The sequence below is a fragment of the Natrix helvetica genome (assembly GCF_964273705.1).
Source record: "Natrix helvetica genome assembly, chromosome: 1".
In the NCBI taxonomy this organism is placed as follows: domain Eukaryota; kingdom Metazoa; phylum Chordata; class Lepidosauria; order Squamata; family Natricidae; genus Natrix; species Natrix helvetica.
The window spans coordinates 56,306,698-56,322,282 of NC_138548.1; the positions used below are offsets into that span (position 1 = coordinate 56,306,698).

Consider the following 15,585-nt stretch of genomic DNA (forward strand, 5'->3'; position numbering starts at 1 on the left):
GTCTAACCTGTCTGAAAGGCATCACTTTGGAGAAGGCTGGCATAGAGCTTTATTCATATTAATGCATCTCATTTATTATCAAAGGTATTTCTTTTCACCCCAGGAATTAAAGCAGTTGATAACAAGAGATGAATTTCCATTATTGTTGCTTTGTTACTATAGAATAAAGATGAGAAACTGGTGGGCCTTCGATTTCCAGTCAGCCTAACAAATGACTGGATTTGCAGTAAAACAATATCTGAGTAGTCATAGACTTTCCAGCTGTAGAACCTCCAAATAGCTCTATTATGTGAAAGCTTAGGTTTGTATGACACAGTCTCTAGATCATTAATTCCAGAAAAATGAATGAAACTGAAAGAGAAACTGATATTGACTTTGATAAAATAGGGACCATTTTTAGTGCAGGAGTCTTATCCTTAGAAATGCAAGGGGTGGCATGAGTTTAAAAACAGAACATAATCTGCAGTAAAATTAAAGTGTACATATGTGTGCCGTTGAACTGACAAGAGCATGCACACAAACATACATAATGGTGTGTGGGTAGACAGACAGACAGATGGATTTTACATTCTTCCCTGGTTTTGTAAGACTGAATTATTTTCATTTTCAAATGCTCAGACACTGTGTCTAAGAGGAGTTCACTTTGTTGAACATACGTAGAACTATTCCAATCTGAAAGGTTACAAAGGTCAGAGTATTTGTTTACTTACGGAATTGTTTTCAATTGGCTAACAGTAGGTCTCTTGAGTTCATTGCCTTTTGAAGACTTTACGAGCATCTTTACAGCTTAAAAATATATATTAATGAATCAATTGGAAAACTTCTGCCTCAGCCATATTTACTGCTTCCATATTCTGAATCTATTACTCAATAGGACATATACGCTCAAATTTTCAAAAAGATACTCTGTTTAAATCCTTCTGTTCACTTAAGAATTCACTGAAACATGCAATTTGACCAGAGTGCCTAAACATTTGCATGCAATTCTGTGTCAAATGGTTATCTTGAACCCAAATTTTAACCCAAGTTGAGATATCTCCAACAGCCAATTATTTCAAGACGGTCACCAAATTAAATATAATTTTCAAATTAAATTCTGACATATATTTTAAACATCCTGACATGTAATCATGTAAGATTTAGACACAAACACACAAGGTGTCAGTGATGAGACTGGTGAAATTAAAGATGTAGTGGCTTGAATTTGGGCTGCTAAAGTATTTTGAAACATTTTTTCAATAGTTCTGAAAAAAGCAGGTCAAAAACATAATACAATCAGCGCCTCAGAACGCAGAATGAAGCACAGGAGATAGGAGGGTAAGTAAAAGTTAACATTTACTGATACAGGACTGAATATTATGAAGGACGTACATGGATGGACATGGCAGTGGAGCCAGACTAAAGGCACAGGACCCTTTTCCCAGCATGCCGAGGGAAAGGACTGGACACCACCAAACAAATAACACAATGGAGATAACTGTGGCATATATATTTGTAACAAAGACCATAATAACATACATTTCTATTGGATCACATCAAGTGATTATATAAATCCGTATAGAGGCTGTATAAAACTTTTATAAAAAAATATTTAAAAACTGTAAAAATGTGCATTTTAAAAGCATGGCCTCTGGACAGCTGGGCTGTAAACATTATACTGAGGGTATGCTTGTGGGGGCGCCTGCGCCACAGTGCCACAGACAGGCCCAGCAATGAGGCAGGACTTGTGTCAAGTGTTTGTCATTCTTGGTTTCTGGTTTAGTTCTGAGAGAGAGACACGGAGAGAGAGAGAAAGAGAGAGAGACAGAGAGAGAGAGACAGACAGACAGACACAGAGAGAGAGAGACAGACACAGAGAGAAAGAGAGAGAAAGAAAGAAAGAAAGAAAGAAAGAAAGAAAGAAAGAAAGAAAGAAAGAAAGGAAAGAAAGAAAGAAAGAAAGAAAGAAAGAAAGAAAGAAAGAAAGAAAGAAAGAAAGAAAGAAAGAGAGACAGCACATAGCAGGTCCTAAATGGGGAGGATACAAGAACTATTGTCTGCCCAGTTTTGCCTGTTGATGGCTTCCACTTAATCCCTACTAACTCTCAACCATTCGCTGTGAGAAGAGGAGTAGCAAGAACCATGATGCTAACCTCCCAGTGTCCAGGCTTGGAATGCAGGCCTGTAATGGGCTGCTTAAAGATTTTCCACAAGTTGAAGTACTGCAAGGACAACCAGGAAAGCCTTCACAATGGCCACCACATCCACTCAAATTGACCTCTTAGTGGCAAAGGAAGCTTCCCACTTCAGTGTTCCATTGATCCTTCTTCTCTTCCTTTATCTGGAATGTGCCATCCTTAAGGAAGCTCCTTAGTCCTGACTGCACTAATCTTGACAGTGCACAGTTTGTCATACAGTAATTAGATGAGAGACTCTCAGAGACCCTGTTTGTGCAACGCCTTGCCCACCATGTGTTTTATTTCATTTCTTCTCAAGCTGTTCCAGCAATGGATTGGCTTCATTCTCTGGTGTTTTCACACTATCTGTCCGAACAATGCAGGTAGGACGGTGGCGATTCAGCATCAAAATCAGCTGCTGCCTCTCCTGCTTTAGCTCTTCTATCTGTGCCTTCAGCTCAGCATTCATGAGTTCCAGGCGCTCAGATTCCTATGCAAAATCAGAGAAATGTGGAGATGAAGTTTTTGGTTTCTCAATTACACTGTGGAAAAAAAGCCACTGCCTCATCCAACATCCAAAGCAAAACAGACAGAGAGCACTTCTCTGCATTGTGAAGCACCCATGGAGAATAACACAGGCGCTTCCAGGAAACCAGAGGATTTTCTTCAGATGTTTTATCTATCTTTATAATAGTAAAAGGAACAAGGGGTGACACTCACCCGCTGCAGGAATTCAGTTCTCTCCTTCTTCTTGTTCCGACATCGAGCAGCTGCTACTTTGTTCTTCTCTCTGCGTCTTTTCCTCCTTTCCTCTTCCTCATCTAGCTAAAAGAGAAAAACGCAAGTGCAATAAGACAACTGAACAAAGACAAGGAATCACATGATGCTAACTACATCTCACCCCCTCAGCGCATGACGCTTTCCTCCACAAAACATTTAATCCTTAAACTGCCATAGAGACACGGATTGAAATACTCAAATCTATATTCTGCTTTTTTGTCTGTGGGATTTTTAACAAGCCTGATGATACTGATGTGGAATAGATGCCTACCTCTTAAGAGGGAGAGGGGTAATGTATGCCACTAATTATTCATCAGGCAATTAGCACCTTCAAAATATTCTTCTCCCTGCCCATGCATAAGCACAAGGAGATTCAGGGCAGCATATCATTATGCCCGTGGACCATTTATCATCAATGAGTCCTGGGTGACATTTTATATCACTACTGAATAAAGCTTCAGCCAAGAAGCCATCTAAAATTCTTCTCCTGGGAATCTCATTGTAAAGATTTAGATTATTTGGGTGACCTTCAGCCAATATCTACATCACTCCTGTTAAAATGACCCTGGTATGCAATGCTGAAATCAACCCTATTCAGATGGTACAACCCCATCTTGAACTCCGTGCACATAGTGTAGTGACCAGCAAGTTACTCCCCACGGCATAGCATGAAACCTTTGCTTTCGTTGTATCCTGTATTCAACACTTCATAGGACCAGACTCTCCATTGTTGCCATTTGCTCTTCCTTCAAATTTTCATTACTATATATTCCAGCATTTACCACTGAATATTCACTTCCTTCTACGATAACCTTACGTCTCTGATCTACTACATTATTGGACCTTTCTGCCCAAATCAATCAGACTTGTTTATGTAGAAGCAAGTCACACTATGGTTATTTCCAAGTAAATACTTTAGAGGTATGGAGAAGATCACAGCTTTCTCAAATGTCAACATTATTTTAAAACCACATGTTCTCTTTTTACAGACAAGCATACACGTCAGCTTTTCTGAAGTTAATGAAGTAAATGTAGTTTTACAAATATAAAAAAAGGTACAACTATATCAATATAACCTATTTCAGAGTTCTAGAAAGGAGGATCAACTTTACTTTTTTTTCATTATAATCGTTGGTGGCATGAGGGGAAAAAAAAAGACTCTCCAGGCTGCTTTGTGTGAGCTTTATACCAACTAATCAAGGAGTCAGTTCCTTAATACAGTAAGTACTTATATGTAGGATGGTTCATTCATTCAATTTAAATGACTGCCCACTTGACGTGTAATTCTAAGTAGCCAGCATCCAGTTAAAAGCAACAACTAACAATTAAAACAAATTAAAAACCCATCATATTGAAGGTGCTCTCTCTCTCTCTCTCTCTCTCTCACACACACACACACACACACACACACACACACACACGTGTGATGCATATACATATACATGTACATCCTGAAAAGAGGCTCCGCTAATGTTCTGGTCTAGTGTCATGGAAAACCCAAGTCTTCAGTGCCTTGTTAAAGGCTAGAAGAATGATGGCTGTATGGATCTAAGGGATGACACTGTTCCACAGAACCACTGTTCCTCTTTTTTGGATAGTTATTTTGAAATTATGAACTGCATAACACTAGACTAAATACTAACAACTACCTTTATTTTCAAATTTTCAATGTTGCCTAATTTAGAAATCTAAAAAAACTCCTAATAAAAACCAAAAATCCATGCAAGCTCATTACCTTTAAGGAATAGGCCACTTATAGCAGTGGTACATTTCTTCAGGCTCGTGTGGAAGACTGGAAATAATTGGGCTGCTTTAAAGAGCAGGAGAAAAGGTACAGAGCTCACCCAAATCAGCTCTCCAAATAATTTTCAAAGCATGCATGCGCATAAGCAGAGAAAGCCTGCAGGTTTATGAACAAAAGGGACGATTCTTTACTGTTTTTGAACCCTGATGGACAAATACGGCTGGCACTTCAACCCAATTTTTTTATTAGAACCTACCTCACTTTTCATTGGCTGAGGCCTCTTGCCCAGTTTCACCTCCAGGAAATGTAGTGGTGAGATCATGGCCCCAATGCTGCGAATGTCGGCATACTTCAATTCCTCTGCTGTCAAGGTAGTACCAGGTAACCCTGCCAAAGGGCCAAGGCCAGGCAGAGCGCCAGCTGTCAAGGATGGGTCTGGAATCTGCCCTGGCATCATAGCAAGATACACAATTCCACACCCTACACAAAAGAAGGAGAAGTTAACCATCGTTTGCCGTAGGAAGCTAAGCAGGGAGAATCCACAAAGAGTGTTATGAAGAAGCATTATAATTGGCTATTTTCTGTGAAACTTCCCCCTGCCTTTCTTTCTATATCTCTTTGTCTTTCTGTCTCTCTCTCTTTCTTTCTCTCTCTCTCTCTCTCCCTCCCCCCCCTCCCTCATACACGGCTATGAAAATTGATAAATAAAATAACATAAAGTAAGTTTAAAGCAGACTTTCCTGCCCTGTAGTTAAAAAGTTTGTTGTCTAGGACATTGCACAAATACCTTTATGAATATTTATTCTTATTAAGAAATCCCATCACAGATCATAACCAATCTGCTTTCAAGCAGTTAAACCAAGAAAATAAAATGCAAAAGTAAAAGGCTGTTGGAGGGAAAACATTAAGCAAAGCTAGATAACTGAACATTGTACCTTTTTTATGTGTCTATAAGCATGTGCTAAGTTGAAAGGAGGTTGGTCACAAGAAAAAAGAGGAGGAATTAATAATTGCTATACTGAGAGGAACCAACCAACTTTGTGAATTAATGCTTCAACAAACAAGAAGCAATGATTAGCTAATGCATCAAGGAGCCTGTTCAATGTATTTAGAAACTCAAGGAGGAAGGCAGAATTACAAAAGGAAGTTAACAAATTGCACAGATTATTTAGGATTAGGAATTATGTAGTCCCTCCAGGTGAAACCTCAAAAGCATTGATCAACTTTAGTACTGTCTACTAAAATGTTCCTTTGGAAAGTACTACTATTTAAAATGCTTTCCCATATTTGGTTTGGGTTGTGCTAGTAGTAGCAGCCAGTAGTTTTAAAGTCAGGGGAAAAGAACCTTCATAAAGAGGACCACCTTGAGTTTATCTGTTGATACTGTTCAGCACAATGATGAAAGCTACAGAGCTTGTTTCTGCCCATCCTGTCAAACTTATAACACATCCTGCCAGAACTTTCACTCAACTGCTGTTCCTAAAATGATAAATATGAAAGGAGGTGGGTGGGGCACTGGCACTGCCTTGTATATGTGCAAGAAGCAAGGTATGTATATGCAGGTTTTATTGTTTGCCACAAATTTGGTAACCTTTGGAAATCATTTGATTGACAGGTAGTTATAAATGCTCATTTGACTGAAGGGTATAATCATAAACAGTGGTGTTAAATAAACTAAATAAAATTAAAATAATGAATCACTGCTAGGCAGAAAGCTTTGCTTTTTCAGAATTCATGTGATTAAACTTGACACTGATGCTATAAGCTTGAATGACAGTTGAGAAAGAGAGTATGTATTGTTACATTAATACCCTTGAATATTTATCTAGGGAAAAGAACATTTGGCCTTTGGAAAGTCAAGAACACATTGGCTTCACACATCTTCTAAACCAGGGGTAGTCAAACCTTTTTATACCTACCGTCCACTTTTGTATCTCTGTTAGTAGTAAAATTTTCTAACCGCCCATCGGTTTCACAGTAATGGTGATTTATAAAGTAGGGAAGTAACTTTACTTTATAAAATTTATAAAGCAGAGTTACAGCAAACCCCTACCGCCCACCATGAAAGCTGGAATGCCCACAAGTGGGACCAGGTTGACTACCACTGCTCTAAACCATTATTTAGTAACTAAACTATAACTAACTTGGATTAGAAACCTTAACAGATGCATTTATGCAATATGCTGAGCTAGACAGAAAGAATTATGGGTAGTATTAAGTATGAATTCAAATATACATTGTACCTAAAATAAATATGCACAATATTCCTGATAATACACAGCTGTCTTATATTATGCCAGAGATGACATAGTATTAGGTATTTTCATTTAGTATACATTTTTATTCTAGTGAGGCATATTTTCCCTGCCTTCCACAATTCTAGAGGAGTTGATTAAGATATTAAGTGATTCAACAAAGATCATCCAGTGAACTTCCATGGCTGAAAGTAGTTTAGAACCTGGGTCTCCTCCCTGCTCACCCAACACCTCAACCATTATGTAACATCAGTTCTTTCACTACTTTTCCACTAGACCAGGATGTACACTGGCAGCAGCTCTGTAGCATTTGACATAGCTCTTTCATATCACTTGTCTAAGGGGAGATACAGGTAGTCCTTGACTTACAACAGTTCATTTAGTGACCATTCAAAGTTACAACGGCACTGAAAAAAAGTGACTTATGACCATTTTTCAAAATTACAACCTTTGCAGGATCCCCACAATCACTTGATCAAAATTCAGATGCTTGGCAACAAGTTCATATTTATGACCATTGCAGGGTCCCAGGATCATGCGATTGCTTTTTGCAACCGTCTAACAAGCAAAGTCAACAGGGAAGCCAGATTCACTTAACAACTGGGTTAGTAACTTATCAACTGCAGTGTTTCACTTAACAACTGTGGCAAGAAAGGTCATAAAATGGGACAAAACTCACTTAACAAATGTCTCACTTTTACAATAGAAATTTTGGGCTCAGTTGTGGTCGTAAGTCAAGGACCACCTGTACTAACATTTGATAAAGGTACATTTCAATGCAAAGCGTATACTGTATTTTATCATGATCAACTCTCCTTCCCTAACCCCTTTCACCTTAGAGCAGGGACAGACCATTTAGGGCTCCTCCAGAGCAGCTCTTAACCCCATTCAGCATTCTCAACCACAAGAGGCCATTGCAACTGTAATTTATAAATGGAACAACTAAAGGAAGCCAAAATGCCTTATTTTAAAACAAATCAGTTATTAACATTAATCTAAATCTATCTTTTCCAATTCAATGCCTTCTAGATATGTTAAATGCACCTCCTATCACTGCTTGCCTAAAGTCACATGGATAGGGGTATAAATCAAGTTACAGTCCAACGCAGATGGAGCATGTCAGGTCACAAGAGGCAGCCGAAAGCTTCAGCTTTTCTAATACAGTTACTTAGACTTAAAGTTGCGCACCACAAAGATCATCTTCCATATCATTTTATGTGTCCCTTGCTTTTTATTGAGGTTCTCAAAGTGAAGCGATTAAACCTGCCAAACCAGAAATAATTTGCCTAGGTAGAAAATTGCTCCTACTGCCGAAGTGACATAAAGGAGCTGGCATACATTTGAATCACATTAATCACTGCACTTTCTTCTACTCTTGATGTTCTTTTGTAAACAAACTTTTAAAATATTTTCCAGAGTTGTGGAGACTAAGAAACGTGATATAAAAAAAACATTTGAAAACTGGTTTAGTACAGTAACCTACCTTTTATTTTCTCTTCCTAAGACATTTCCTATTAGCTTTGTCATGATTTGGCTGAGGCTTCAATTATGATATCAGAATAGGAAGGGACCTTGGAGGTCTTCTAGTCCATATCCCTGCTGAAGCATCTCTATCATTTCAAACAAATGTTTGTCCAGACTTTTTGAAAGCCTCCGGTATTGAAGCACCCACAACTTCTGGGAGCAAGTAGTTCTATTGATTAATTGTTCTGTCAGGAAATTTCTCCTTAGTTCTAGGTTGGGTCTCTTCCTGATTAGTTTCCATTCATTGCTTCTTGTTCTACCTTCAGATACTTTGGAGAATAATGTTTTAATCTACATTTATTATGTCTAGTTTGGCCCATATGTGTTTCAATGAAAAGGCATTTGAAAGCAACTTTTTTTCTAATTTGTGTTACCTTTTTTAAAAACACAGCTATGCAAATATTCAAAACTGACTGGAAGTAGAGTACAATACAATACAATAGTAGAGTTGGAAGGGACCTTGGAGGTCTTCTAGTCCAACCCCCTGCCTAGGCAGGAAACCCTATACCGTTTCAGATAAATAGCTATCCAACATCTTCTTAAAGACTTCCAGTATTGGGGCATTTACAACTTCTGGAGGCAAGCTGTTCCACTGATTAATTGTTCTAACTGTCAGGAAATTTCTCCTCAGTTCTAAGTTGCTTCTCTCCTTGATTAGTTTCCACCCATTGCTTCTTGTTCTACCCTCAGGTGCCTTGGAGAATAGTTTGACTCCTTCTTCTTTGTGGCAACCCGAGATATTGGAACACTGCTATCATGTCTCCCCTAGTCCTTCTTTCTCTTAAGCTAAACATACCCAGTTCCTGCAACCGTTCTTCATGTTTTAGTCTCCAGTCCCCTAATCATCTTTGTTGCTCTTCTCTGCACTCTTTCTAGAGTCTACACATCTTTTTTACATCGTGGCGACCAGAACTGAATGCAGTATTCCAAGTGTGGCCTTACCAAGGCATTATAAAGTGGTATTAACACTTCACGTGATCTTGATTCTATCCCTCTATTTATGCAGCCTAGAACTGTGTTGGCTTTTTTGGCAGCTGCTGCACACTGCTGGCTCATATTTAAATGGTTGTCCACTAGGACTCCAAGATCCCTTTCACAGTTACTACTACTGAGCAAGGTATCATCTATACTGTACCTGTGCATTCTGTTTTTGTTGCCTAAATGTAGAACCTTACTCTTTTCATCATTGAATTTCATTTTATTAGATAGTGCCCAATGTTCAAATTTGTCAAGATCCTTCTGTATCTTAAGCCTATCTTCTGGAGTGTTGGCTATTCCTGCCAGCTTGGTGTCATCTGCAAATTTGATGAGTTCCCCATTTATTCCCTCATCCAAATCATTGACGAAGATGTTGAAGAGTACTGGGCCTAAAACAGAGCCTTGGGGTACTCCACGGCATACTTCCCTCCATGTAGATGCAGTTCCATTGAGGACTACACGTTGGAGTATGGAATTTATTCTGAAATTCAAGGAAAACTCCTATGGGGTAGATTTTTTTCCTCATTTGGATATTAAACAAGTGATTTTTTTTCTGATATGATTTTTTCATATTCAAATCCCAAAGCTGGCATTGTTATTAGGACAGTGCTTAAGATTCTAGATTTTACGTTTCACTACGTTAACCTAGGTCTAGTTCAATCTGCTGCATTCCGATTGTGCTAATTGGCGATGATGAGATATGTAGTTCGGCCTAGCTAAATTGGGGAAGTGTGACCCAATTAAATTATTTTTATATGCAAGAGAGCCATAAGAACATATTCCTGTCTCTACATAGGCCTTCATAAAACCAAAGACATGGTGGTTTGCATTTTTTGCATGTTAGCATGTTGTGTAAAACAAACTTGATATTCATTTCAATATATATTTTGTATGTATGTATGTCTATTTATCTACATACATACATACATTATCTATCTAATCTATCATCTATCTATCTATCTATCTATCTATCTATCTATCATCTATCTATCATCTATCTATCATCTATCTATCTATCTATTTATCTAGCTAGCTATTGTAAATGGGTAGGCCTCAGGTTCCACTGCAATCTTCCTGCTGATGCAAAAGCTACTATATTATTTACTGCTGGAACATAGCTAGAAACAGAGGCATCTTCCAAAGTATGCATTCAAGAAAGGGGTCCAATGCCTTTGAAGCCCTTCTTCTGTAAGTCTTCCATCCCCTTGTTTATCGACTTCACCAGTAATAGCAGCAATGAAAGAATATGGATCATAATCCTCTCAAGATGCCCCACCAGAAGCACTTGGCTGGAGTCCCCACAATCTATAGCCAGTTCTACTATTGGCCTAGGCCCTCGGTGGTTGAGAGTGACAGAAGCTATAGTCTAACACAAACTGAGGCATTGAAAATGCTTCTTCAAAGCCTCTTATTAGGCAGATCACCATATTTTAACCCCAGTTATAATGCTGCTCCTTCTTTCACTTCTGCAACAACAAAAGAATCTCTTTGGTATTGATCTATTGTTTCTAAAACAATAACTATAGAAATAAAGATCATATTTCAATGAGAAAGTCCCTGGAATTTGGGACAGAGATGCAATATTCCCATGGCGTTTACTCCATAATGGCCAGAGGTTACAGAGCAAACAGCCTCATTTGTCTCTTCAATCCTCCAGAACAAGCATATAATCTCAAGACAGCTATCTGCTGCTCCTTGCAAGGAAGATGGATTTTGACTGCAAGTCCTATGTCCCGCTGACCCACCCACACAAATGGGCATTTTAAACTGTTAGGAACTGCACAAAGAATTTGACATCCTAACAACTGGTCTCCCGAACGCCCCCACAAGTTTGCCAATTCCCAGTGGAGAACTCTGGCAAGGGCCTGCAGATTGCTTCCATGCAAGCGTCAAGAAATAAGCTGAAAAATTCCTAGCCTGACTCAGTGAAGTATTTGTCTCTGCTCAGCTCTCCAAGCCCCAACACATGTGCGTGCGCGAACACACACACACGCATATACACATACAGCCAGTGAGTTTGGCAGTCCTTGCGTTCCAGGGCTGGTAATACAAGCCATGGAGCAAGCTGCCAAGACAAGCAACAGAACGAGCCAGGCCCCATTTCATTGGCCACCATCAGTTGCATATGGCCCTGGAACCAGCCAAGCGAGTGTTCTCACCCACCTTGAGGGCATAGGAGACCCTGTGTTTTCAAGTACACCTCCGCAGGGCCTTCATTAAAAGAAAAAGAAACATAATGTGGCTCTTGCTTGCTGTTTTTTTCCCCTCTCAATTTCATCTGCAATCTACTCCCAAATAATTAAGGGCAGGGACTGGGGAAGAAAGAAAAGGGCCTTCTAGAGGGAAATGCAGAAAACCAGCTTTCACTCCATTTCATGCTTGATGCTAAAGTGAACTTAGGATTCTTTCTGCTGCTTAGTTTCCTTTGCAGGTTTCAGAGAGGTGGAAGATCTTTTGTGAAATGGCAGGCACGAAGCATCCACCTTCCAGAACAAAACAGATCAGGTGGATGTGAGCTCTGCTCAAGCTTTAGTCAAAAAGATTACTAGCCTGCACAATCGCATTGTGCAACCCAACAAGCAGACTGGCAAAAAGCACCATTATGCTATTACTCTCTTTGCCAGTCTAAACAGAAAGAAAGAAAGAAAGAAAGAAAGAAAGAAAGAAAGAAAGAAAGAAAGAAAGAAAGAAAGAAAGAAAGAAAGAAAGAAAGCTCTCAATCCGAGTTAGTAACAGGATGCTTTTCAAGGGGATTAAGACAGCATTCCGTGCATTTGTGGGATCTGTAGCCTACAGTGCAAAAGCATACGCAGCAAAACTGTTCGGTGTAAAAAAAGAAAATACAGAACAACAATAACAAAAAACTCATCAGTTTTCCAGAAAGTCACAATGTTTTTCAAGAAAACACTCAAATTTATAGCAATAGGCAAAAGATATGCAAAGAATGCAGCACACTGTAAATATGGTCCCACAAAAGATGCTTTCTTCAGGCCTTCATGCTCTCGTTTTCAATCAGCAAAATAAAACTTACATGCCAGAAAAGGTGTGGCTAACTAACAGACACGTCTAAACCAAAGCCATGGAACTTGCAAGCTTCAAATCACTTTTCCTAGGTCCTCCAGGCATGGCCTAGCCCAGTTTAACTAGCACTTCTGCATCCACAACTTTAACCCCATTATAGTATGGAAACTAAACCAGTGGGGCTGGTCCTGTCCTGAAGCAGAAAACTCATTCATAAAAGCCCTAGAGACACATGAATGGATGGGGAAATATATCCTCTGGATTAGTGGAAGAAAACCTATGGCTGAAGCAGGAACATTATTAATAAGAAAATCACAAGAAAGGGAACGGGGAAGTTAGCACAGAAGCCATAATTCTTACAGCAATTCTATATAACACATAAGTAAACGGCAGCTCTGTTATTTGTAATCTATTGGGAGCACTCTGTAGCTCTTATCTCTTTGGGGACACAAAAGCCTTCTTGTCATTCTTCTACCTGGAAAAGCCAGCTCACCACACTGTAAAGTCCACCTTTATCACAAATTTCTTCCCTAATATCAAATAGAAGACGGAGGTCTTGCTGTCCTGTTTTCCTTCACTCTTGAAAAATTGAGGATGAATGGAAGAAGAGCCAAATAGGTGGCTAAAGAAGGAAAAGATTACAGTAGCTAAATGATAGGACATGCAGGAAAAGGAAGAAAAGCAAACAGTGAAATAAAATGTCCAATTATGATGCAGGACACAAAAAGAATCTTCCAGTAGGATGAAGAAAAAAATGTCCCTTTGTGAAACTGTTTATCAATGAAAAGTGAAATGAAAATGTTCTAAATAAAATGTTTGTAAAAGAAAATACAAAATTAAACTGGAATAAAATTATTTTCCTCCGAATGTTACATCACTGCCTGGTTAGTAATTTGCAGCATTCCTAAACATGATAGCTGGCCAGTATACCTGCATTAAAGGGTCACCTCTGACCTGAGGTATGTTGCACAGGCATCCTCTTCCTTCTACTTACAGTTTAATCTAACTACCAATATCAGTGCTTTGTTGCCAATGGCAAGAATCCTGCCTTGATGCAATTTACAAGATTAGGAAAGGAAATTTAATTCAATCTTTTTCCAGCCCAGATTCCTCCTTTTTCCAGCCCGGATTCCTCCGGCTGTTTGGAAAGTTAGAATACTGAATAGTGCCTACAAGAAACCAGGGAGAAAGCTTTCAGGATATCCCGATACCCGACAATGAAATTTACGTTCCGCATCGATTCATCCAAAATAAATAAATAGCAACGGAGCTTTCTTTCCCATTACTAAGTATCAGAACATTTTATAGTTTCCCGCTCACTATAAAAATGTACCGGAATTTTGCACTGGGGGTGGGGGTGGGGGGAAAGCCACTACGGTATTTAAGACACTCTGCAAGGCAGTGAAAGAGTCCTAAGCAGCAGCTAATGGGGGGCGCGGGGGGCGCGGCAGCTTCGACCCTGGGAATGCGCCAACGGCCCAGGGCTAGCAGCCCCCAGGGCGGCTGAGGCTCCACCAACGTCGCTCCTGGGGAAAAGCACAGGCCCCGAGCAGGGAAGCCGAAAGTCAGATCCCACGATCGCAGGCGGACCAGGAAGAAAGCACGCGCGGAGCTCCCGCAGCACCAACCCGCCCTTCCGCCGCGCGCAATCCCTTTCTGTACCCACCGAAGGGACGGAAAAGGCGCCCCCGGGGCCCGGCTGCAGCGGGAGCCGGGTCGCACGCTCAGGTCCTCCAGCGCCGCCGCCGCCGCCCAGCTCCGGGAGCGACTCTCGCCTTCTCCCTCCAGGCCCGCCGTGCCGAGCTCAGCCTGGTCCCGGGACCGATCCCTCCTGCGGCCGCGGGCACGCCTGGGTCGCAGCAGCCCCGCCTTCGCCGCCAGCCGCTTCGCCCCTCTCGCAGGCTGTGCCGGACGGCTGGGTGGGTTGCATCAGCCCCTATTATATAGCAGCCCCTGCGCTGCGGGGAGGGGTCGGGAATGCGGAACCGGCCGGGCTGCCAGTTCCAGACGTCAAGGTGGGAGGAGAAGAGGGGACCGCAGGGGAGGAGATCGCAGCCGGCGTGGGGGGAGGCGGGACTTTTCGCGGGCAGAGCAGGGTGGCTCTCCCGCCCGTTCCCGCCAGGCGCCCCTCTCGCCCACTCTCAGCTTCCCCGCTGCTCCCCCCCCCCAAAGGCTCAAGTCCAGTCGGAATGGAGGCAGGAGCCCGAGCAAGTGCAGGACGCCAGCTTTCACATCGCTGTAACAGGGAAGGCTTCCAGGTCAAAGGGCGTGACTTCCAAGCGGGCAATATAACCTCGCTCGGCACCTTCTCTTTCGGAAGGAAAGCTGCGAACTGGGCTGGGCGGTTTTTCCGGATGATAAAAATAGTTGCTTTTGCTTAATGCGGGCCATTCAGCCAGCGAAGCCGAAAGAGCATCTGGCTCAGGGCCACTTTTGATTCAAAAGTTCACTTGATTCGAAAAGGTGTAGGGTGGGCTAACAGCTGACCATGAGAAGAGGATTTTTGGTGGGTGGGTGAGAAAGTACCCCAACTTAGTCATAACTAGCTGAGGAGATCTGATTGCATTCCTGTGCTCCTAAAAAAAATTACTGGCTAGTAGCCAGTGGAACAACTTCCAGTGTCGTGAATTCTCCAACACTGGAAGTTTTTTAAGAAGAGATTGGACAACCATTTGTCTGAAAAGGTATAGGATTTCCTGCTTGAGCAGGAAATTGTTGACTAGAAGACCTCCAAGTTGACTAGAAGACCTCCAAGACCTCCAAGGTCCCTTCCAACTCTGTTATTCTATTCAATGTTCATCCTGCATCTTAATTCTGAAATTCAATTTATATTTGTATGGCATTTTCTGTTAGAAGGTAATTTGCTGCTTCGATGACTATTATCTACACACTAAAGTCAAGTATACATGCCATCTCTAGTTAGCATAGTCCCACTTGCTAAATAGAACTCCTTTTATTCTATCTTCCCACCTAATGAGAACATATCCATGCCTAAGATGGCAATGCAATGAGACACTAAGGAAATAGATCCTCCTCCACTTCTGCAGCATTCAAGTTACTCATGCTCCAGAGATATTTCAGAGAAAAGGGGTGGAATCAAGTATGAAATTCCTATTTGGTTGTTTGA

The 15,585-nt window shown here is 41.0% G+C and overlaps 1 protein-coding gene across 2 annotated transcripts; it reads right to left on the reverse strand.

Moving 5' to 3' along the window:
• Positions 1–1,317: 1,317 nt before the first annotated feature.
• JDP2 (Jun dimerization protein 2) lies at positions 1,318–14,558 on the reverse strand. Of its 2 annotated transcripts, XM_081945955.1 has the most exons (4): positions 14,125–14,558; positions 4,937–5,160; positions 2,877–2,981; positions 1,318–2,646 (listed from the first exon to the last, which is right to left on the reverse strand). In XM_081945955.1, exons 2-4 carry the CDS (start codon positions 5,135–5,137, stop codon positions 2,461–2,463), a joined length of 492 nt encoding a protein of 163 aa, XP_081802081.1. In that variant the 5' UTR covers positions 5,138–5,160; positions 14,125–14,558; the 3' UTR covers positions 1,318–2,460. The 2 variants fall into 2 exon arrangements, with proteins under 2 accessions (XP_081802081.1, XP_081802080.1); XM_081945954.1 differs by lacking the exon at positions 14,125–14,558 and having other exon boundaries at positions 4,937–5,324.
• Between the last annotated feature and the right edge of the window lie 1,027 nt (positions 14,559–15,585).

Excerpts from the sequence above, each read along its gene's own strand:
- JDP2 (XM_081945954.1), bottom strand. The coding sequence starts at position 5,245 with ATGCTTCTTCATAACACTCTTTGTGGATTCTCCCTGCTTAGCTTCCTA. Across the intron at positions 2,982-4,936 it reads CTCAGCCAATGAAAAGTGAG|CTAGATGAGGAAGAGGAAAG; the intron begins GTAGGTTCTAAT and ends TTTCTCTTTTAG. Across the intron at positions 2,647-2,876 it reads GAACTGAATTCCTGCAGCGG|GAATCTGAGCGCCTGGAACT; the intron begins GTGAGTGTCACC and ends GATTTTGCATAG.